This window comes from Prosopis cineraria, unplaced genomic scaffold (assembly GCF_029017545.1).
Source record: "Prosopis cineraria cultivar Desert tree isolate PC_DT_omini unplaced genomic scaffold, ASM2901754v1 PC245, whole genome shotgun sequence".
NCBI classification, from domain to species: Eukaryota; Viridiplantae; Streptophyta; class Magnoliopsida; order Fabales; family Fabaceae; genus Prosopis; species Prosopis cineraria.
Window position 1 is genome coordinate 34,863 of NW_026555572.1, and position 24,564 is coordinate 59,426.

At 28.1% G+C, this 24,564-nt stretch overlaps 1 protein-coding gene across 2 annotated transcripts; it reads left to right on the plus strand.

Moving 5' to 3' along the window:
- The first annotated feature begins 11,903 nt into the window (after nt 1–11,903).
- On the plus strand, nt 11,904–17,953 carry LOC129296043 (enoyl-[acyl-carrier-protein] reductase [NADH], chloroplastic-like). 2 transcript variants are annotated; one of them, XM_054934641.1, is made up of 13 exons: nt 11,904–11,997; nt 13,090–13,367; nt 13,968–14,077; nt 14,178–14,233; nt 14,324–14,408; nt 14,504–14,551; nt 15,394–15,468; nt 15,542–15,653; nt 15,734–15,785; nt 15,877–15,928; nt 16,075–16,132; nt 17,341–17,439; nt 17,531–17,953. In XM_054934641.1, the coding sequence occupies exons 2-13, from the start codon at nt 13,091–13,093 to the stop codon at nt 17,683–17,685; spliced, it is 1,179 nt and encodes a 392-aa protein (XP_054790616.1). In that variant the 5' UTR covers nt 11,904–11,997; nt 13,090; the 3' UTR covers nt 17,686–17,953. The 2 variants fall into 2 exon arrangements, with proteins under 2 accessions (XP_054790616.1, XP_054790615.1); XM_054934640.1 differs by having other exon boundaries at nt 11,915–12,136.
- Nucleotides 17,954–24,564: the final 6,611 nt, after the last annotated feature.

Genomic DNA, 24,564 nt, shown 5'->3' on the forward strand with positions numbered 1-24,564 from the left:
TTACACCTCAAAAAATTAAAAATATCTTACATTTTTTAATATCTAACTTCTCAAAAAATATCTTATATTTTTTAACAGAGGGAGTAATAATTTAGTTTTTTTTATCAAGGCTAAAATGTACAAAATTTTCCTTAATTTTAAGATGTATAGAACCCTCTTATTTTTAAGGCCCTAAAATGTAAAATCAATCCCCACAACCTTTTATTATTATTATTATTTTCATCATAAGCTCCTTTACAATTATTTTTTAATTATCTTACTAATAAAATTTCTCATGTTGCACTAGAAAGAAAACACATGGCAGGCTATATGACATTTTATGTTAAGTTAATAATAGTTTTATAAAAATTTTATCCATATTTTTTTACTATTATTAGCTTATATCAAATATCATATAAGTGTCTTTTCTTAATATAGCATGACAATTTTTGTTAGTAAGATGACTAAAAAATAATAGTAAGGAAGTTTGTGATAAAAAATAAAAAGTTATAAAGGTTAATTTTGAATTTTTAAATGTGAAAAAGTTTTGTACAACTGCTTTAAAATTAAGGAGAATTTTGTATATTTTAATTTTTATTAAAATATGATGATCAAAGAGTATTTGTCAATTGTCATGGTAATATTAGTTAACTTAATTAAGTTCCTTAGGCACTTGTTATGATATTATTAGAAATTCACACATTTAACTCAATGTAATTAAAGATGTTTTTGATGGTGCGCACTTGTTCTCTTATCAAGATTAATTTTATTCAAGGTGCGATCAAGCTATTAAATATAAACATCTATCTCCATAAAAATTTGGGCATTGTGTTTAAGTTATTTATGAATAAAATAGTTTGTATTGAGAAAAAAATAGTGGAAAACTAAAAATATCATGAGTGAGTAGTAATGATTCTTTTTAACAGAAGCTAAAATATAAAAATAAATGCTCACATGAGGACTAAAAGTTGTTTATTAGCCATTGCTCTAAAATGATGTATGATTTTTTCCCATCAATATGTGTTCAGATTTTACTAGTTAATTGTTTATCTAAAAATCCATATATTTAATAAATTAAATATGTATATTATTGTAAAAAAAGTCTCAAATGCAAACCCTGAACAATAATGATTAAAGTTCCATCAAAATCAATATATGATCTTAAGAATAATTTGATCCCCAAATGATGTTCTTCTTTCCTCATAGACAACATACCATGAGAAAAGCAAATAAACAAAAAACAAAAATCGTTCATAAATAACAACAAAATATAGGATAGGTAGTTATCATGATTAATCTAGATTCTGAAATAATTGAACGAAAAAAAGTCTCTAATTATAAGAGAAGTCCAACGCTATAATTGATTAGTATTATAGTTGTTATTATTATTTATTTTATACAAATAGTAGATATTATTATCAATCACGGGTACAACAATATCTCAACAGATGTCAAGCGATTAAGGAAAAAATCATACTCTCTTTATAAAAAATATAAAATATTTTTAATTAATTGTTTTCAAATTAATTTTATATTTTTATATTTATTCTTATTTAATGTGATGTTTTATCCTAAAATAAATATAAAATTATTTATTTAATAAGGATACTTTTTTCAAAAAATAATGATTACATTTTAAAATATTAAAAATATTTTATATTTTTTAATATTTAACCCTTTAAAAGATATTTTATATTTTTAAATTGAGAAAATATTTAATAGCTATGAGCTATACAAGTCCAAAAACAAAAAATATGTTTCAAAAAATGAGAGAATCTTTTAAGTTCTTAATTATTATAACGAGAAAATTAAGATATACAAATTTTACTTATTGATGAAATAAATATTTTTAATTTATCAATCATTAATGTTATACAAAGGAGAGTTTTATAACATCAAAAATAAAAAAGAAAACAAATATTGTTGAGAGAGTTTTACATATGAATGGTTTGCCTGAACTAAAGCCTCGTTTGGTATAATAGAAGAGTTTTTGATAGAATCAGAATTGAAATTAGAATCGGAATCGAAATCGGAATCGGAATTGAATTGAGTTTTAAAAGTGTGTTTGGTATGAAGATGGAATCGTGATATAATTTTAATAAGTATATGTATTTAAAATATAAAAAATTAAAATACCCTTTATTTTATTTTTTTAATGAAAAACTTAACAATAAAAAAATAAAGAATGTACTTTTAAAGCTTAAAATACCTTTTATTTTATTTTTTTAATGACACATAAGCCAATTACATGTTGAGTTGGTGGATTCCATGATCTCTATAATGGAATTGGATTCCATCAATTTTGATGGAATCAGATTCCTTCAAGAAAGCAATTCTGGTATACCAAACAAGCCAACTGAAGAATTCCATGTCCAATTCCATTTTCCTTTTCACAATTCTGATGTACCAAACATGACCAATTTTAAGGATTTGGGTATACCTCTAATGCTTCAAATTTTATTGTCTTTTATTTTTATTTTTATTGTAAGATACTTTTAATTATTTTATTAAAATTATGAAATTACGGTTAATTCATTAAGAATATCCTAAAATGAAAAAAAAAATTCCCCACTAAAAATAATATACAATGAACCAAGAAAATAAATTTACAAAAAGAATAAAAATAATAAATAATTCTTTTATATACAAGTAATAAATAATTCTTCATACGACTTATATTAAGAACTAAATAATCTCTCTAATCATTAATAAAAATTCAAATTTAAATTTGAATTAAGCAAAACTCAAATTTACATTAGAAAAAAATACATTTTATATTTTTATTATATTTTATTAAGTAATATAGTACAGAGAATATGATGGAGTAAATTTTTTTAAATTTTCTTCTGCGAATAATTTAAAAATAGTGACATTAATGTCTGATGATGGGAAGGTGCTGAGGGAGAGGACGGTGGGATCCACATGGTCCATTAGGCAAGCAATCACGGGATCCACGGTTCCCCCATACAGCTGGCAAGGCGTGTGGGACCCAATGATACAACCCGCATTCTACTCGTCTCTCACATAATAGCCTCCCTCTCCGCTGTGTGCGGGAGTTATGTTCCTCTGCGGGCGTTACTACAGTGACCGACTGCACCTGCATTAACACCTGGCACAAACAAACCATGCATTGCTTGCCGTGGCTCAATGACTCGGATTATCTTTACACGTGTCGTCTTATCCGACAAGAATTCTAAGACACGCCAGTTAAGATGATCGGGTTAAAATGGTGGGGTCCACGCGGTAATTCAAGTCAAAGGGTGGGGGTTATTTGTCAGAACCAAACCGTTTCGTTGGCTCACTTGGACCGATTGCCGGCTGGCTCATGATTGAGTTGTTGAATATTTGAACCTTTTTTGGCTGTGATTCAATGCAAAGCCGAGACGAAACCGTTAGGCACCGCCGTCCTTTTGTAGTTGAGACCTCGGGTTGTATTGAAACTTGTGTAACGCGCTGGAATTTTTATTTCTAATTTCTTCATGCAGCCGTAGAAGACTTTTTTTTTATGAAATTATAAATATTAATAAAATCAATTAAATTTTTAAAATTAAAATTCTAAAAATACAACAACTTTAATAAAAGATAAAAATAGATATATTCAAAAAATAAAATAATAAAAAATATTTTTGAAATAAGCTCAATTAATACTTATTCTCTTCGTTAAAAAATATGAGGTACTCCCTCCGTTTAAAAATATAAGGTATTTTTAACTAAATCTCATATCTCAATAAAGTAATTACTTATTTTTCAACTAACCTTATCTTTTCATATTTACCCTTATTAAATACTATACAATAAACATAAATTCATTATCAATAAAGGCACTTTTAAAAAAGGGTAATGATTACATCTCAAAAGACTAAAAATGCCTTATATTTTTAAACATATAACTCTTCAAAAAATGTCTTATATTTTTGAACGAGGGAGTATTTTTAATCAAATCTCACTCCAATAAAATAGTTACTTATCTTTAAACTAACATTATCGTTCTATATTTACTCATATTTAATAAAGTGTTTAACCCTAAAAAAATATAAAGTAATCTATTCAATAGAAGTATTTTTTTGAAAAAAATAATAATTAATATATCTTAAAAGACTTAAAATACTTTATATTTGTAAACATCTATCTCCTTACATTTTTTTTTAACAGGGGGAGTACGTAATACCAAATCACTTCAAAAAACACAGGATCAAACTAATAAAGGTTGGATCTAACCCTTCACATCATTGAGAACCAAAATTGAATTTTTGTTAAAAGAGATATTCATATTTAACGTCGACCTATACCTCAAACATGATTGCTATTAATAGGAAAATACTTGTAAACAAAAATCCAATGAAAGGTATTATCATCTCATTATTAAACTAAAAATTATATTATCTCCATTATTTTTATTAGGAGTTTTAAGTTCTAATAACATAGTATAATTTTTTCAATATTTATAATATACATTTAATTTATTTTAGTAATAAATACTACCTTAACCTTCTAAAATTATAAATGAGGGTAAAATTAAAAAAATAACAACTAACATTTTTCATACTTTAAAATGATAGATAAATAAAAACAATTAATTAATTCTTTACATTGATGAAAAGAGTTTAATTATGAAAAAGAAATTAGATCACCAATATAAATAAATTTAAAATGAAAAATAAAACAATATTGATTTTTACTTTTTTTATTGGTGGTTTGAAAAGGATAAGTGAAGAAAGGCTTTGATGAAGTGGTCTATGCAAGTTACAGGAAGGACCACCTATATCCCAAAAAGAGGAAGGGAAGGTACACTCCCTTTTGAAAGGGACAATCTATCCTACATTGGCACCACAAAGGTTGGATGTTCATATTGCTTGCATCTTTGTTTCTTTCCTAATGTAGTATTGCACTTCAATGAAATTACGGGAAAATTGAATTTAATTTAAAAAAACGAAGTCAATAAAAAGTAGTCTGGCAAACGAAGATGCAATTTATATTTTATAAGGGTATACATTTGAATTCCGTTGCCAATATAAGAATAATTTATCATTTGTAAATATATATGTAAGTGTTTTTTAAGTTTTGAACTATTATCTTTAATTATATACTCTCTTTATTAAAAAATATAAGATATTTTTAATCAAAATACACTCCAACAAGTCAGTTAATTTATTTTTAAATTAATGCCATTACTTATATTTGTCTTTATTTAATAGAATGTCTTACTTAAACACGAAGGGTTGAGTAATTTATTTTTTAGGGGTACATTTGAAAAAAAAATTATTAATTAAACATTAAAAATTTAAAATATACTCTCTCTGTTTAAAAATGTAATGCATTTTAACAGAATCTCATCTCTAATAAAGTAATTACCTACTTTCAAACTAACTCTTTTTTTTATATTTACTCTTATTAAACACCCTATAATAAATATAAAGTCATTCATCAATAAGAACACTTTTGAAAAAGATAATAATTACACATCAAAAGATTAAAAATATCTTATATTTTTAAATATTTAACTCACTAAAAAATACCTTACATTTTTGAATGGAGGGAGTATTATATTTTTTTAAATCCAACCTAAAAAAGGCCCTATATTTTTTGACAAAGAGAGAATATATATACTTTCTCACTTCAAAAATATAAAATATTTTTAATTGAATCTCAAACTCAAATAAAATAGCTAATTGTCTATAAATTAACACCATGTTTTCATATTTATACTTATTAATAAAGTATTTCACTTCAAAATAAATATAAAATAATTTATTTATTATGAATATTTTTAAAAAAATAATTACATCTAGAAAGATTGAAAATATCTTATATTTTTAATATTTAATTTTTCAAAAAATGTGTTAAATGAAGGGTGTGCGTGTGTGTGTAAAATTTATTTTTGAGAAAGAAATGAGGGTATCTTTCACAAGTCATTGGGATAGAAAGATTTATTATTAATTACTTTTTTAATTTTATATCTCTACAATTTTTTCAATTACCTTTAACTAATAAGAGAGAAAGTGGATAGAAATTTATTCAAAGAATAAAATAATAGAGAATAATATTTACATAATCATCACTAATATAACTTTATTTTTTAAAAATATCTTATATTCTTCCTGATTTTTATTTAAAGACATTTTCAATCATTTCATGTATTTAAAAAAAAATTAGCTTTTTTCATCACATCATAATATTTTTATTTTTATTTTTAGGTTTAAATAATAACATAATTGTATTAAATACCTTTACATTAATTAATAAAGGATAAAATTAAAAAAAGTAATTTAACTAGTACAAAATATTTTACATTTTGAATTAAAAATTATTTTTAAAAAATTTATTATAAAGAGGGCTAGAGAGAGTATTTTAGACTCTCAAATCACCTCAAAAAAAAAATCTTATAAAATGGATCCGAGGGGGTGTAGAAGTGGATAACATATACCTATTCTTGACAAGCTTTAGGAGATCCACCCCATCTAAAATTTTGTCTTTAAGAAATTAATAAAAAATTAAAATTAAATAAAATGCTGCGGTCCAAGCCATCATGAAAAAGTCAACCCTACTATTGCATATTCCCCACAAAACCACCTACCTATATAAGTGCTTGTCTTTGCTCATGATGCATATACCTATATATAAGTGCCCGTCTACTTCAAAATTGCTATTGACAATTTTGGCTTTTTCTTGTGTCGGCCGGAATTTTGTGCTTGATTTATTTGAATAAGTAAAATAATATTTTTTATATTTAAAAATATAAGACATTTTTAATCTAATTTCATACCTAATAAAATAATTATTTATTTTTTAACTAACTCTATTTTTTTTATATTTACTCCTATTAAACATCATACACTAAATATAAAGTCATTATCAATAAGAGTAATTTTGAAAAAAATAATGACTACAACTCAAAATATTGAAAATGTCTTATATGTTTTAAAATCCAACACTTTAAAAAAATTTTTACATTTTTGAATGGAGGGAGTATGATTTTTCAAGAAAATCAAACTAGCCTCATAATTTGTTTACTTTCACTATTTTACAATTTTCAATTAATTTTATTTTGATCTTAAATTTATTAAAAGCACTCTGTTTGAAACTAAAAAAATGTTTTTGTTGAGTTGTCCGTGGACCAATTTTCTCATCTAGAAGAACTCTTCTAATGTGTTTTTAAATGATGAAGTAGGAAAAATTTCAGTAAATAATTATAAAATAAAAATACATATAAAAATTAATTTCCAAAGTTATTTTAAAATATTTAAATTATTAAATAGAATTTTATTTGGTGATTTCAAATTGAAAATAATATCTTCAATTGTAGATATTAAAGACTAAACAGCAATGTTTCCTTAAAGTCTTCTTTTTCTTGATAAAGCTAATGCTACCTAGGCTCTAACATATACTTTAGCACATGGCTTCTGTCTTTAATATTGGATTTTATTTTTCTTTTATTCTATTACAATTTTAACTTTAGTCTAATCAATACGAAAATCATAAAAACTCTAAAAAAGCCAGTATATTTATAAAAATGGTAAGAAACTACACAATTTCTAAATCACGAACACTTAATAATTTAATTTATACTAGGCACCTTACAAAAAAGGCATGAACCCATTCTAATTGACTGATATAAAAAAATATAACTTTAAATTTTTATACTTTGCTCACTTTCTGTACTTTTTTTTTGTGTTTTAAGTCCCACGTTTTTATTTTTTAGTGTTTTAGGTCCCTATACTTTATTCATTTAGGGACCTAGAATATCAAAAATTAAAAATGTAGGGACTTATATTATCAAAATAAAAAATGTATGGATTTAATATATCAAAAAAAAAAATTGTAAGAACTTGTAATAAAAAGAAAACAAAGTATAAAGATTTAAAGTTATATTTTTTTAAATAATATTATAATATATCCGGGAAAAAAAAGGTCTCCAGCATCCGTATGTGCATATTTTGTTGATGTGCTTAATAGAATATTAGCATTTTGTGAAATCAGTCCACTTTATGGAATTTAAAAAAAAAGATGCAAAAAATTTTATTTTTACACAAAAAAAAAAAAAAAACTCGTTGGCCCGAAGAGTTCGTATGTTTCTTTTTCTTTTTTTTTTGGGCTCTCTGTGCCTAAAGGATTTGGTAAGCTCGATATGGGCTTCCATGGTTTGAACTGGTAGAAATGAGCCCTGTTGGAGGAATGTGCAAAGTAAAAACTTTTCATAGTATTTTATTTTTCGGCTCAACATTTCAAAGTATTCTTTTGTGAGAAAAAGAGTCCTAGTTAGTTGGGTGGTTCAACTAAGAGTGTGACATCTAATTGAGGCCAAATAATAATTCAATTTGAATTAATTACACTGCCAAATAATAAATAGTTTTTTTAATATATAAGAAAGAAGCAAACTTTATTAAGAAACTAAATAGAAAGATTAAAAGCACAAAGTCAATAACGAAGAAAAGCTATCCAGCAAGCTGATATGAGAAGAATCAAATTATCTTGGAAGAGAACCAAGTAAAGGTAAGGGTAATGTGTTAAAAATGCTTCTAAACTTCTGGTCATTCAAACTCTCAAAGGAATAGATGGAGTATGAAGCAGAGTGTTGATTCCCATATGTATTGATAAACCATTACCTTTGAAAAAAACAATGAAAACTTGAAAGCAGCCTCTTTTTCTTGAACTAACTACTTAAGAGTGAATTCCTAAAACAATAGTAATGCAAGAAACAAAGCCAACAGCCAGTAGCATTGTATTATAGGCTTCTGAGTGGTTGCATGTTGTAGGATTATGAAGTTCGAAAGTATAACTATAAGTTACACCAGATTATACCTCTATATAGACGAATGGAGTTACTCGAATTCAATTCTTAATTCACAACTAATGCATCTCTAAGAGGACAAGTGGAAGAGATAAAAGAGCAGTGAAAGTTTTCTCTGTTTACCTTGTTAATATCTCTCCCATAGGAGATATAGTTTTCACTAGAATCGAGAATAAGGGCCAGGCTTGAAAGGCTACTTGTTTAAGCTCAATTTTATAAGGGTTCGGACTTGAAAAAAATGATATTTTTTAAAAAAATTGAGTTTTTAAGCCTGGCCTTAATAGGCTCTGAAAAAACGGGTTCAGGCTCAAGCAGCCTTTTTAGGTCCGTTTTTATTTTTTTATTAAAAATAAAATATTTTTAATTTTTAAATTAAATTTAAACTTTAAAATATATATTTATACTTTAAAATTAGAATTTTTATTATTTATTTTTATTTTTAAATATTATAATTCATATTTTTAAAAAATATATGAAATATTAAAATTGAAAATTTTAATTTTTAAAAAATATAAAAATAATAATAAAGAGTTACGGACTTAGCCTCGAACCTTTTATATAAAGGTTGGACTTTAAAAAATAAAAAAAAATTGAACTAAAGAGCTCGAGTCCTTAAGGGCTAAGCTCATATAGGTCGAGTCCATTCATTTTTTAACTCTAATTTTCACACAAAGTTGCTGAATAACTATCACGCATGAAAAATAATAAAGGCAACATGGAAATGGCTAACACTTTAGCCATCCCTCTCATTACTCAAAACGAATTTGGGATATATTGTAGTCAAGAACCCTCATATTTTTCCCTTATTAACTTGACCTCTCAATGTACAATGTAGGCTTGGGCCAACAACATTGATTCATCAAGGGTGTACTTTATGTCAAAAACCATCAGTAAACTCAAAAGGCCAACAGGTTAATCATAGTTGTTATAATGAAGAACAAGGACGTCTTTTAAATTATTAATTCATAATAAAGAAAATTTGTTATTATTTAAATTAAATTTTAACATCACAGAAGAAATATACATTATACACTTCTCACATATACTTGAAATTAGACCAAAAGAAATCTGCACTCAATTAAATAATGTGTTATTTTGTCTTATTTTCCTAGTAAATAAATTAATGTGGTGAAACCATGTTTTGTATTCTTTATGGTATAATGTAACTTTTAATCCTTAAACTTTCTTTTCATTATCAATTTAGTTCTTAAACTTTAATTCAATATAATTTAATTTCTTTATTGAACTAAGAAATCATAGGATCAAGTTGTATGAATCAAGAACTATATAGACCAAATTGTTCCAAGTTAATAAAGTATAGAAGCTGAGTTATTTGTGTTAAATTTTAAGAATTGAATTGATAATTAAAATAAGTTTAGAAACCAAAAATTATACTTTTCTTTTCTTATTTTTCTGTTTATTTTTTGTCGTGGCTGCTCAACCCTTAGTACCACCATCCATACACATGCACACGTAAAATCTTCCAACTGTGAAATGATACAACTTAAAATGTAACAATATATTTGCACAAAAAACCAATAAATCTGTATTTTTTTAAAAAATTAAGTACATCAATGTATATAATAATTTTATAAAAAGTGTGATTTACAAGTTGTTTGCTAAATTCTTCGTAATGAACCTGACTCATTAATAAATATCAATCAAAAATTGCTAGAAGAAATTTGTATCAATCAAAGATTACTTATTGTTAAAACTCGAATAAATATTTGTTAATTCAGATTAGTCTTTTATCAACAAATATTTATTGTAGTTTTAATAATAACTTATTTTAAATTAATAACAATTAATTTGGGTTTTGACAACACCTAGTTTTTGATTAATATAAATTTCCTCCAATAATTATTGATTGATAGTTTTCTCAAAAAGTTACCATTTGTTTCATCAAATTTAAAAGGATTAAAGGCATTTTTGCTCTTCAACTATTTGATCAAGAGAATTTAATATCCTAAATTTATATATAATGTAATTTTTCATTTAATATTTAAAAATAATACACTAGGCACTTTATTATTAAAAAAATTAACTTTGTTCATTGATTAAAATATTACAAAAAAAGGATGATAAAAATTATATAAAAGAATCTGAAAAATACACATATATGCCCTATAAAAAATTATTATGAATTAAGTGTTTAAAATAGCATGATAATTTATAATTCTTCCTCCAAATTTTATAAATCCTCCTTTAAAAACTTACAACTAGTCTAAAAAATGTGTTCATTTACAGTATTTGTAGGAAGACTAATAAATTATCATATTATTTTAGGATCTTAATCAAAATGAATTTTCTTATAGAGTAATTATTTGTAATTTTATGTGTCCTTTTGTATAATTTTAGAGATCTTTTATTTATAATTTTTTGAATGAACTAATGGTCAAAATTAATCTTTTCAAAGGCAGGATATCTAGTGTACCATTGTTGAATCTTGAAAAGAAAAATTACACCATATGTAAATTTAGGACATCATACACTTTTAAGCAAATAGTTTAGAGGCAAAACTATTTTTTAACTTAATTTTAAAACTTTGTATCATTGGATTACATGTACTATTCTCTTCTTTCTTATCATATCTTCAAGTTAAGCTGTCCACTTTCATTTCAAAATTTCAATTATTTATTTATTAGAAAAAATTTACTCCATCCATCTAAAATTATAAAATATTTTTAGGAGAGATTCAATATTCTAAAATATAAAACATTTTGATAAAAATAAAATTTTATTAATCATATTTTTTTAATATTATCTTTCACAGATATTCTCTCTCTTTAATATTTTATTATAAATGGAGTATTAAATGAAGAATATTTTTAAAGGTTTATATTTTTGTTTTAAAAAAGTAAAGTTGTAAAATGTATTTAATAAGTTTTACTAGAATAAATAATTTTATTTAAAAATATCTTATAAATTGAGACATAGTTATTAGTATATTATTGTACATTAAGTGATTATCTTTCTTTAAAAATTTTCCTGCATTTGCAATTTGCATCTATTTAAAAGTAGAAAACAAAAACAAGTTCGTTCAAGTTCGTTCAAAAAACAAAAAAAAACAAAAAAACAAAAACACAAGTCGTTTCACGTGAAATGCACGTGCATTTCCACCAGCTTGGAGCACTGAATTCTGGTTCGAGTTCGATACTTGCGAGGAGTGTCTCCAACTGCTCTGAGCCGCCTCGTAAAACACAGCATTGTTTTCATCGCCATCATCATAGGCAAGGCCATTCTTCTCCTTTTTCCTGAAGCTACCTCTGAACTGTTATATAAACAAAATACACAGAGACTTGCTTTTTCAATTTTTTACTTGGAACTCCTCAAATTTCTCTCTGCATTGGCCGTTTTCGTAGCTCACAGGTAAATCCAGTCTTTCCCCCCCCCCCTTCTGTGTGTGTGTGTGTGTGCTTATTCCTGCCTTTTGTGTTGTTCAATAAGTGAGGATTTCTCTTGAAATGGATCTGGCATTGATTAGAAGCATTTTGTTTCGGAATAGTCCTACTGCTCCTGTGCCTCCATTACCATGGAGTTAAAATTTGGACATGCTTAGCAATTAGAAGCTTCGAGATCGAGATTAAATGACTTTATTTTCACACTGCTTCTGTTCTTGGTATTGCTTTTTGAGTATTAGATTAGCGTAATGTTACTGGCATTCTGAGAGTAATGTCTGATGGGATTTCCACAAGAGGAAACTGGTTGCGAAGAGCGATCGTTGAAATAATTCGGCTTTGTTTAACACTTTTCTGTCCAACATTTTGATCGCCGAGGAGAATCTATTTCTTTTATAATCCGATCATTTCGTATTACCTTTACCCTCGGACTTGGTCATCATTATTACGATACGCTCTCGTCTCAGATGCTTTTTAATTGTTTTTTTTTTATGTAATAATGTCTCAATCAACCAACTATGTGCCTAATTCATAGTAATAATATGAACTATTGTATTAATTAAATGTGTGCGTGTTTCTCTATTACCTCTGTATTTCTTCTGAATTTCAGTATAAACCTACAAGTCTAGGTGATAAATTGGGGATCTGTTGTGATAATTTTAGTTATGAGCTTCCAGGTAAAAGATGAAACGTACTTAATGTTATAGTCACTATTTATAATTGAATAAATAGAATATTTTTTTAAATGATGAGCACTTAGGCCGCCTTTAATAATGTCCAACTTTTCATCAACATGAACTTATTTGGTATTTTCCATTTACATATAAGATATCTGTGAATATTTTTTAATGTATTTTTGTAAGGGTGCTAATATTAGTTTTCTGTGTACATCTAACTTCTCTGCTGCCAAATCGCATTCATCAGGATGGCGACAACGTCGGTTTCTAACTTGCAAGTTGCAATGTCAAGGTCCAGCATTCCTTCTTCACAAAAGCTTGCAAATGCAAGCGCTGCAGGTTTTAGTGTCAAGCCCAAGGCAAGATCTTGGAATGGACTTGCAAGTGTCCGTCATGTTGCATCAGTGCAACCTTTCCAGCATGGCCTTACATCGCGTTCCATAAAGTTTGACAAAATTGTAACAAAGGCAATTTCTGAGTCTAGTGAAAACAAGCCAGTCTCGGGATTGCCTATTGATTTGAAAGGTTATACTTCTTTTGCCCAAAACTCCTCCATGCCTATTTTGTTTTAATCCATATTTTTTCTCAAAAGTGAGATAAGGCTTGTTGTTGCACATTTTTGCTCATACACTTGATGTATGTCTACTGAATTGGCGGTTCAACTCTAAATTCTTGCTGTTGATACTCAGTTATATTACTACTATCTTGGCCATATGATTCTTGTATTGTCTTAACCAGCAACACAACTTCTTTTCCCCCTTTCCACATGTTTATTCATCCCAGAACAAACTCTACTGAGCATTGACATACTATTTCCGAATCCTTTGAAGGGTTTAAAACATTATTTGACCACCCAGTAACTCAGATCTAAATTGTATTAGCTAAAGGGAGACCTTGCACCTGAGGTTCATGAATTATACGAATTGCAAGGTTATGTCTTTCACCTTTTCATACGAATTCATTATTAGTAAATCTTCATTTTGTTATGTTGACTTTTCCTAAATCTCTTTGGCTGTTATCTAATATTTGCTGTCAATCACCCACAAGCTTGCTGGCAGTTCTCTTTTTTAGTAATCTCTGAATAGGAACAATCTGTACTTTCACTGAAAGTAAGATGCTGTGTAGGTAAAAGGGCTTTCATTGCTGGTGTGGCTGATGACAATGGATATGGTTGGGCAATAGCAAAATCTCTTGCAGCAGCTGGAGCTGAAATTCTTGTTGGCACCTGGGTACCTGTAAGTAAATCTGCAGAATCTCAGGGTTGTCTGTCTGTGCCCTGAGTTTTCTTATCCATGCAGAATGATGCAGGAACTAACTTTGGACCTTTCTGTGTAGGCTCTAAATATTTTTGAGTCCAGCCTTCGACGTGGAAAATTTGATGAGTCACGAATGTATAACTTTAGTTTCTGCCATTTAGTTTATTTATTTGAGTGGTTATGTTATCTGCGTGTACTTTGCTAACAGGAAAATCCCAATTTCAGATTACCAGATGGTTCACTGATGAAGATCACTAAAGTTTATCCCATGGATGCAGTTTACGACAGTCCTGAGGATGTTCCAGAAGATGTAAGGGAGAAATGCACAAGATTTTCTTTTCCGAAAGACTCAAAAATGCATCCATAGACATGGATATATGTAACTCATAACAACATTTTCTGTAGGTTAAAACAAACAAGCGCTATGCTGGATCCAGTAACTGGACTGTCCAGGTATGGATTTATCATTGTTACCTAAATCTTTTACACTTGAAGAATTCCTTTCAATTATCAAAGTTAATTAAATTTGTCTCTCAAGTAATTTGCGCTTTAGTATTGTCCAAGGCTTTGAATTTATCAGCATTCTTGTCAACTTTATTTAGATGCAATTATTTTTAACTAGTAAGTGTTTATTCAATGCCATAAATGCTAAAATATGATTCCTTTGTGCTTTTTCTATCGGACTTAAGAAAAGAGCTCACTGGATACAACTATGCTGCTTTTAGCTTACTGTAATTTAAACATACAATAATAAGCCTAAAGCAGTAATTATTTAAGTCTATTTTAAGATATGTAGAGTTTAAGAAATGACTTATCTGAAAAACTTATTGTGAAAGCTAGTTTTCACTTGTAGTTGTAAGTTTGTAACTTCTATTTTTCAAAGGATATTTAATTAAAAATGAAGTGCAACTTACCAGAGTACGCCTATACCATTCAGAAATTTTAAAATTATTCACTTATAACTCTGCATAAGATGATATTCTATCACTTATGTCAACAGTAATCTCATTACTGCTTTTGGACAGTATTGTTTCAAATTCAAGTTTAAGGACTAACTAAAACATCAGTGATCAGTGCTTGTGGGAGAAAACTAAAGCTTGTTGTAAGTTTGGAGGTGGAAAGACCAACTGTGGTCCTTTCTCTTGTAAATTGTAAGTTCATGGAATGTATTGGCTATATTTCTGCGGAGACACAGGGAGCCAGTCTGAGGTCATATATGAAGATGTTGATGCCAGGTTTATCTTCAGAACTATACCACACAATCTGTCTGAAAAAGGACTTGCTTGAACTTGCAGGAAGTAGTCGAATCTGTTAAGAAGGACTTTGGAACCATTGACATCCTTGTACACTCACTTGCCAATGGACCAGAGGTATGGTAAATTCAATTGCAAAGTTTCCCTCTGCCCTCTCCCGTTGGCTAACAAGCAGTCAACTATGTTGCAGGTCACCAAACCATTGTTAGAGACATCTCGGAATGGATATCTTGCTGCATTATCCGCATCTAGTTACTCATATGTTTCTTTACTCAAGCATTTTCTTCCAATTATTAACCCAGGCATGTTTATTGATAGCCTACCTTTATGTTGTTTCCTTCATCGTTTTATTCTTTTCCTCACCTTCCTTCTTTGGTTATAGGTGGTTCTTCAATTTCTCTTACATATATTGCTTCAGAGAGGGTTATTCCTGGGTGGGTCTGATTATGCCTTGGAGACTTGCATACTTTTTGTCATAAAATAACTTGTCCAGATTGACAGCTTTTTGCACCTACTTAAATGCAGATATGGTGGTGGTATGAGTTCTGCAAAAGCTGCTTTGGAAAGTGACACAAGAGTGAGTTTTCAATGTTTCTCTAATTCTAGCCTGTTAATGCATGACTCACATAGATATGCTACTATCTTAGTAGCACTCTTCACTCAATCTTGCTCATCCTTAGGCCCTTGCCTTAGAATGCTTGCATTAATTTTCCATATTTTCAGGTGCTTGCTTTTGAAGCTGGTAGGAAGAAAAGAATTAGAGTCAACACAATATCTGCTGGTAAAAATTTTTGCATGTTTCATTAAATTTTTTTCAGGTCTGCTTTACTTTCCTCCCTTTAAAGGGTTAACCAGCTCAAGATTTTAACATGCTCTTGAACTTGTTATTCTGATGCCAGTGGGAGTTGGGTATCTTACTGTTTGAAATCTAGCCAAAATTTAAAAGACAAGAAAAAATTGTAGAGGACTCCTTTACACAATGGATAATCAAGATTCTCTAGATGTTCTTTTTACATGTGACAGGGTCTTGCGTTCAGGTATACATCATTAGGGGTCATTTAGATACTTGTATTTGCCAGATAGATATATTATATTTCGTCTAGTTTTCTGCTAAAGTGGGTACAATAACTGTTATAATTAATAATATACTATTGATGATTAATGACAGTTAGGTCAACTAGAAGGGATTCGGTTCCCTTTAAACAAGTTCAATTATTCAAATTTTGTGAGTGAAAAAGAATTAAAATGTGAAAGCTATATCCAATTAGATCTAACAATTATCAAATTTGACATGATAGTATTAGATATGAAATAATTTTGATGAGCATTTACTTAAATTAACTTTTTGCGATGAAGTGACTTTTGACAAAACATTAAGGCTTGGTTTGGATGAAGGGAAAAGTGGGAAGAAAGTAGGGAGGAGAAAAAAAATTTAGGGAGAATTACATTGAAGTCCCACATAAAAAAATTAATTATTATAAGATTTATTAACAACTGAACTAAGGCAATTGACATCGCATTGTTAATTGACCTTGTAGTAATTAATTTTCTTGTATGAGATCAGTATATATTTCTTTCAAAAAAACTAGGGAGGAAAATTTCCTAAAATAGTAAATTTGTATACTACTTTTGGAAGTTTTCCTTCCTAGTTCTCTTCCTCCCATTTTTCTACCCATCTAAGCCAAGGGTAAAGCTCAATAACCAAGTGGTTAGAATTTTGATCCTCATTACCTTTTATTCTTTCTAATTATAGCTGATTCTTAATCCAAATTATCTTGGGCTTATATTTTCTTTACACATCAAGCCCAAAGAGTTTTCATGTGTGAATATGTTAAATATTATAATAAAAAGTAGTAGTTATACATCAGTCTTACAGAACATGATATCCAAGAACTGCGCATTTTCCATTAATCTTTGGGGCCTAAGTACTTCATACAATATTGTTGCTCCTGCTCTTGATTGAATTTAATGGTTGTTTTTCCCCTTTAGGTCCTCTCAGAAGCCGTGCAGCAAAAGCAATCGGATTCATTGACATGATGATTGATTATTCACTAGCCAATGCACCTTTGCAGAAAGAGCTGACAGCTGGTAACATTTCCCTCAAGATTCTTCCTTCTTATAATGCGCCTTTCCCATTTCATCTCTCCGACATTAACAAGTTCTAAGCTGAATTTAACAGAGGAGGTGGGCAATGCAGCCGCTTTCCTGTCATCGCCGCTGGCGTCTGCCATCACCGGCGCTGTTTTATATGTTGACAATGGATTGAACGCCATGGGGGTGGGAGTTGACAGCCCAATATTTAAAGATCTCGACATTCCAAAGGGCCAGCATTGATGAGTTTATTGGTACCTTAAGTAGCTTTTAGCAAAATGATGTTAGACTTATTGCCTTACCTCCCAATTCACCATTTGTTGCAGTTTACCTTTAGAATGATGCCGTCACAATGTTTTCCTTTTCCCACGTTGAGTGACTTACCTTTACCTATTAATTGAGTTCACGATGGGTGTAAGGCTACTATTATGTGATGTGAGGATGTTTACATATTATCTTTGAATTGTTATCTTTCCCGTGAAATTTCAAGGTAATTTTTTTTCCTTGATCAGCGAGTGTTTTAACTTCTAAGAGAACCTGCACCTTTTTTTTTTTAAAATATTGCTCACAGGCATCCTCTTATTAGAAGACATTATGTTCGAGACACGATCACACACTAAATGTATGTTTAGCTTTTAGTTTATCAAAAATTTATTTGTTGAAAGTTCATTTGACAAAAAATCAGTTCAGTAAAAATAAGTTGTAATAAAATTTATATTTGAATACTTTTTTTTTTCAAAAGTCTGTTTGGTAAACTAAAAATTGTTTGAATTAATGATGATTTGTACTTTTCAAGTGTGCTTTTGAATATATAATGACTAAGAAAGACATTGATTTACAATAATTTATAATTTTTGTTATAAAAATATACTCCTTTCGTCTCAAATTACAAAACACTTTTAAAGAAGTTTCTCTGTCCCAAATTATAAGGCATTTTGAGTAAATTAAAGTTTCATTAAATGTATCAATTTTAATATTATCCTTTCTTCCTCTACAATTAATTTTCATTCCTTTTCTTTTCAATATATTAAATGATAGATATTTTTAAAAAATTTATATTTTTATTTTGGAAAAATAAGGTTGTTAAATGTATTTAATGAGGTTGATTGATACGTAAGATTTTGTCTAAAAGCGTCTTAATTTGGGACGGAGGGAGTAATATATTTAAAAATGTCTAAAAAAATGTGAAAAAATTAAAATAACATAAAATTTAAGATGTTAAATAATAAGAATAAAAAATATGAAGTTTAATATGTTGGAAAAAATATGTAATAAATAGTTCAACATTCATTACCGAATGAGGGATCATTGAGGGTGAGGAGAGGGAGCCAGGAGGAGTTCAGTTAGGGGAATGACAAACGACGCTTAAAGAAGTAGAGATGAAAGAGAATCTAAGGATTGTGAAGTGAACTCATGCAAAGAAAGCCAAAAAATTCAAGGATAACATAGCCAATTAAAAAGGTAGATACAAATTTATTACCCTTGTTAAATGCTCAACCCACATCTAACTCATCTGAAATCCAACTCAAGATAAAGTTTCAAAATTTACTTTCAATCTTCATTTCAATCCACATCTTAAAAGTCATTTTGCTCAATTAAAAATTTTCCAAACAACTTTTCAAAAAAACTTCAAAGTACTTTCCAAATGCTAAAAGCTGTTTACCTAAATGCACCCTAAATGTGAGTATTTTTTTCAATGAGTATTCAAACTTTGGTTCGTTATATCATGAGAGACTAGCTCCTGCTGTTCTGCTCTGTTCCTATTGGTTCTTTATATTTTAATCATTAATGGAAAAGGGAAATTAGATCTGGTAACGGGATTAATACATTTACCTTTGACTGTTTAACATATACTTAAATGCTTTAGAATTGCGTTTTTAATAAGTTGATAGGGTTATTTAATTTGGGTATTTTTCGAAGAAAAGGCATGATTTATTTTTAATGATAATTATTGTCCTATATTGGCAGAAATCTTGGGCCAATATGTATATAGGCAGAAATATGTTTTTGCCTTAAAAAATTCAGATCATTGTCAATTTCAACTTAAATATTTACTGAAATTCGTTGGCCAAAAAAATATTTACTAAAAAATTAATGTCATCCAAAACCTACATTTCAATAATTAGATTAAAATCGATGGTGTATCTTTCATTAGTAATGCAGTTAAAATTGATTGGATTTAATTGATTCAACTAATGAATTGGAAAATTAAGTTCTATTAATTTTGATGGGGTCCTATTTCTCGTCCAATTTAACAGTCTAAAAATGGGGAAAGAATTGATTAAAAAATTGATAAAATCATCAAGATCTGGTCAGAATTAATAAAATTAGTCAATAAATGATAAAAACTTAATTATCTTTATTTTTATAAAATATTTTTGTATATGAAGTTGAAATATATCAATTTGACTAGGATCAATTCAAACACAATCATCTATTAATGAACTTGAACTCATTTATAAAAATGTAATCTAAATCAAATTTTCATAAAATTATTTGTTTAATCTTATGAATTAATATTTTAAATGATTAAAATTATAAAAAATAAATTGTTAAATTTAGAGACTGACCTGCACTGAGTTAGAATTCAAAAATTGGATTTCAATTGCATCAAAACTATAGTAATTGAACTGCATCCAGTTAAAATGTATAGCCTCAGTTATAAATAAGCTTCGACCAAGTTATTAATTTTCATCTTCCATTCCCCAAACCCATCACCAAAATATTAAATTAGAAAAATAACAGAAAAATACTTTGTAATATGCAATTGAGGTCTTGCAAAATATAAAAATTCCTCTTAAGTTCCTTGAGACTTTTTTAACATTAATACCTTTTGTGAAAATGATTACAATGCTCCCAAATTAAAATAAAAAGAGAAACGAGGTAGGGCAGAACTTGTTATTTGCTATTATATTTTAGTCATTGCGAGAGAAAAAATAATCATTATTTAAATTAAAATAGTCATCAATATTTATAACACTTAGACTTCAATGATTAAAAATTTTGCAAATGAAAAGTTGTGATTACTTATTTTGTTTTAGTCATTGTCAGAAACAAGACAATCAATACTTAAATTAAAATAGTCACTATTACAACACTTAGACTTTAATTATTAAAAAATTTGCAAATGAAATTTGTCATTTATTATCTTGTTTTAGTCATTATTAAAAGAAAAATGATAATTACTTAAACATCACTTTTCTTTTTTATTTTAAATTCAGAGCATTATAATCATTTCACAAATAACATTAATATCAGAAAGGTCTCAAGAAATTTAAAAAGAATTATCATATTTCATGGAACCTCATTAACATTGGCATATTTCAAGGAATTTTTTTTGTCATTTTTCCTATAAAATTTCTATTATTGTGTTAGTATATTTGTAAAAGGTCAAATGTTTAGTATATTTGGATATCATATAAATATTTGCAAAATAATAGATATTTTTATTACTCATATACACACATACATACTCTATCTATTAAAAAATATAAGTTATTTTTGACTAAATCTCACTCTTAGTAAAGTAGTTAATTATTTTTAAAATAATATTATCTTTTTATATTTACTTTTATTTAATAGGGTTGTTTACTTTAAAATAAATATTAAGTGATTTATTCATTATGGACACTTTAAAAAAACATATTATTTATAGCTTGAAACTCTAAAAATGATTTTTATTTTTAAACATCTCAATCCTAAAAAAATATTTTACATTTTCAGAGGGAGGGAGTATATATTTTAAATTATTATCTTCTCAATTTATACGTATTTTGCATTTGCATTAATATAAAATTGTGAGTTAGAATATATTTTCATCGGCTGTACTTTTTTTTCTTTTTGAAATAGCATTTTGGTTTTTGTTAAGTTAAATGGCAAATTAATTATTAAACTATAGATCCAGAAGCTTCTAAGACTCTAAATTTGTTTTTAATCCAATATTCTTTCACAACTTTTTAAAATAATACAATATTACCTTCACCATTAACAAATATTAATTTTGACCCATAGTTGATAAAAAAAATTACTAAAAATGTCTTCAAAAATTACTGAAAAGAACCAAGAAATTTTTTGTGTTTTCCTTGGTTATTTTCTTAAATTTTTTTGACCCCTTATTTGTAATTTTTGAGTCATTTTTTATAATTTTTTAAGTTCTTTTTTATAATTTTTCATTAAATTAATGGTCATAGTCAAATTTTGTTAACAGTAAACTGGCATTACTTAATTTTTAAAAGTTAAAAAAGAATATAAAAAATAGTTTAAATCTCAGATACTTGTAAATTTATAGTTTAAAAATAAAATTATTATTTAATTTGAATTTATTTGATCTATGTTTGGAATGTATTTTTACGAACAAATTATTGTTTCTTGCATATTTTGGAAAATGCAAATTCAAAACCAAACATGTTCTAAGATCCAGTTTAATTACTTGAAAAAATTTTGGAAAGAAAGTAAAAAAAAAAAAATTTAAAAGTATATTTGATATATTTAAATTTAAAAATTTAAATAAATTTCTTATAAAAATCTCAGGAATTTTCAATATTATTTTACACTCCATAGATGAGGTAATTATTTTTGTTTAAGTGATTAATTTTCGACCATTGCTAAATTTCCCTTAAAATTAGTTATAACCCTGAGTCTCGACTGAACCCCATCTCGTGGGTAGCGGACTAACTTCTCTTCGTCGACGAACAAGCATTCCACCCTCTGTCCGACGCCATCCACCGTTGTCAGCCCTGTGTGCTTGTTCTCGGTCCGGTGAGACTGATTTGCTCAATCTGGCTTTGAATCTATATTTGGATTTGTTCCTTGCGTGGTTGTTCTTGCTTTGTTTTACATTTTTCATTTTAATTTGGCTTTGAATCTGGTCGTGTAATCTTTTGAACATTGACGGTTTTGAATTTGGGAATATTTTCAGATTGAGATAAAAAATTTTTGGTACTAGTTTTTGCTTGAATGGTGTGTAATTGGCTATTACTGGCGACTTGTATGATTTACATCGTGTTGTTTTGCAATGTTGAATTTGTTGTGTAGTGGCATTCTGTTTATTAATCTTTTTATATTATCATCAATTTAGAAAATTCTCAAGGTATTTGTGATTTATATGATCTTGTAAATGACTTGGCTAAAGTTGTGTCAAAGCATCTGGAACAAAAAATTAAAAAGCATTATATCAACTATGCATGTTTCAAATATTTCAATATAGGTCCGCCTATGGATATGAGTGAGATTTTTATGAAATTGGCGTCAGCACTTGGTATTATTCATGCTAAGCGGTAAATGTGAACTTGTTACTTGCTGATTTGGAGGTTGCGGAAACTGTAAGCGAGCGAGGTTTAGATAATTTGCAGAAGTCGCTGCTAAAGAAATGCTATTATCATTATGATTAATCATGTACACTGAGTATGTGGTGATGGAAATATGTTTCTTGTTGCTATATCGCATATTTTTACAAAGTGTGAATCAATGAGTATTGCTTTAATACTAATAGAAGACTGTGAATCACTATATCTTTGCTTAGTACCCTCTGGCGACAGGTGAATTTTCTCTATTGCTTTTTAATGACAATAAATATGATGAATTTTGATAATAAATTATTTTAATCTGTTGATTGGTGCATCCAAAACCAATTTTCTTACTTCAAGTGAAATTTCGTTAAAAGAAGAAAGAAATAAGAGAGACATATAAACCAAGTAACCATTTTAAAACAACAGAAGCCCAAAGAAAGAAGATCTAAACAAGTAAAGGTAAACATCCTAATTCGAAGCAGATCTCTAGTCCTACTGCAATTCCATTAGTTAGATCCCTGAAGAATGCGTGCCATGAAACTTGAGATGTCAAGAAAATCGCCCTATCTCACAAGACCTTTGAATAGCAATTCATTTGATAGTAACAAATCCATATCATATGCATGGCACCCCTTTTATTGAAAAGAAACAGCCAAGTAATAATGCCCTGATCTGAGCATCTTAAATCTTCCAAAATTAAGTTCCATGGATGAGGCTTACTGCTTGCAGCATTTTCCGCACTTATTTTCCCAAAGCATGACTCTACTGAGGGGAGCTGAGTAGATGAGGGGCACTGATAATGGAATCTATTGGACCAACTTCAATATTTAGTTGTGACAACTAACAACATAAAATCCTGCTGATAAATCACTAATTCATCTGTTTTCTCATGATTCAAAGGTGATCTCTCTTGACTAGAGCTTCAAACCTTCAAAAGGCTATTGAAATCCTTGAATCGAGATCACTCCTTCACTGTCTGGTGCAATGGTTTATATTAGCGCATGGGATGAGTTTGTTGAGCGATCCATTCAGTTGTTCCGGGCAGATCCTGAATCTGTAATGTCCTCTTTCTTTTATTTTGATATAAAAAAGTAGTAGAAACTATAGAGTAAAAAGGTTGAGACTCTTATGTTTTCTACAATCTCTGCACGAGACAATTTTATTTGTTAACCTAAGTTTCCTTTACTTGATTAATTTTCAAGAAATTAAGTATATAACCCACACATGCGTGCACAAGTGTTAGTATTTAGGCTGCTATTCTTCAAGTTGCTTATCTTATTTGTTTTACTAAAATTTTTGGGTGTAGACACGGTATGTCATGAAGTACAGACATTGTGACGGCAAGTTGGTACTTAAAGTTACTGATAATCGTGAGGGTAATATTTCTTATGTTTCTGTTTTTTAAAAATTATGTTCTATCCAATGCTGTTGCCTTGTTATGCACTCAGTCCTGGATGTGATAGCCTGAGATTAATAGCCTGTATGCACCTAAATTATGATAATTTTTCATATCCATATTGTGTCCTGCTGAATGATGTTGGCTTTTGAGTTAAAATTAAGTGAGTATTGATGTACATAAAATTTATGATTTCCCCTATAATAAAATTGGCCGAATGAAAATATGATGGTTGAGTTGTGAGTTACTTGCGACTGTCTACTTTAATTTGACTATATAAATTTTATTCGCAACTGATTGGAATGGAAATGGAGTGAAGACAATCAAGTTAGTTGCTTCTCATTTGGATCATTTATGTCTTTTAGTAAATTCTTTTTTTTTTCTTCCAATTTTCCCCAAAAAATTATGTCAACTGTATTACTATCTAAGATGATGTAA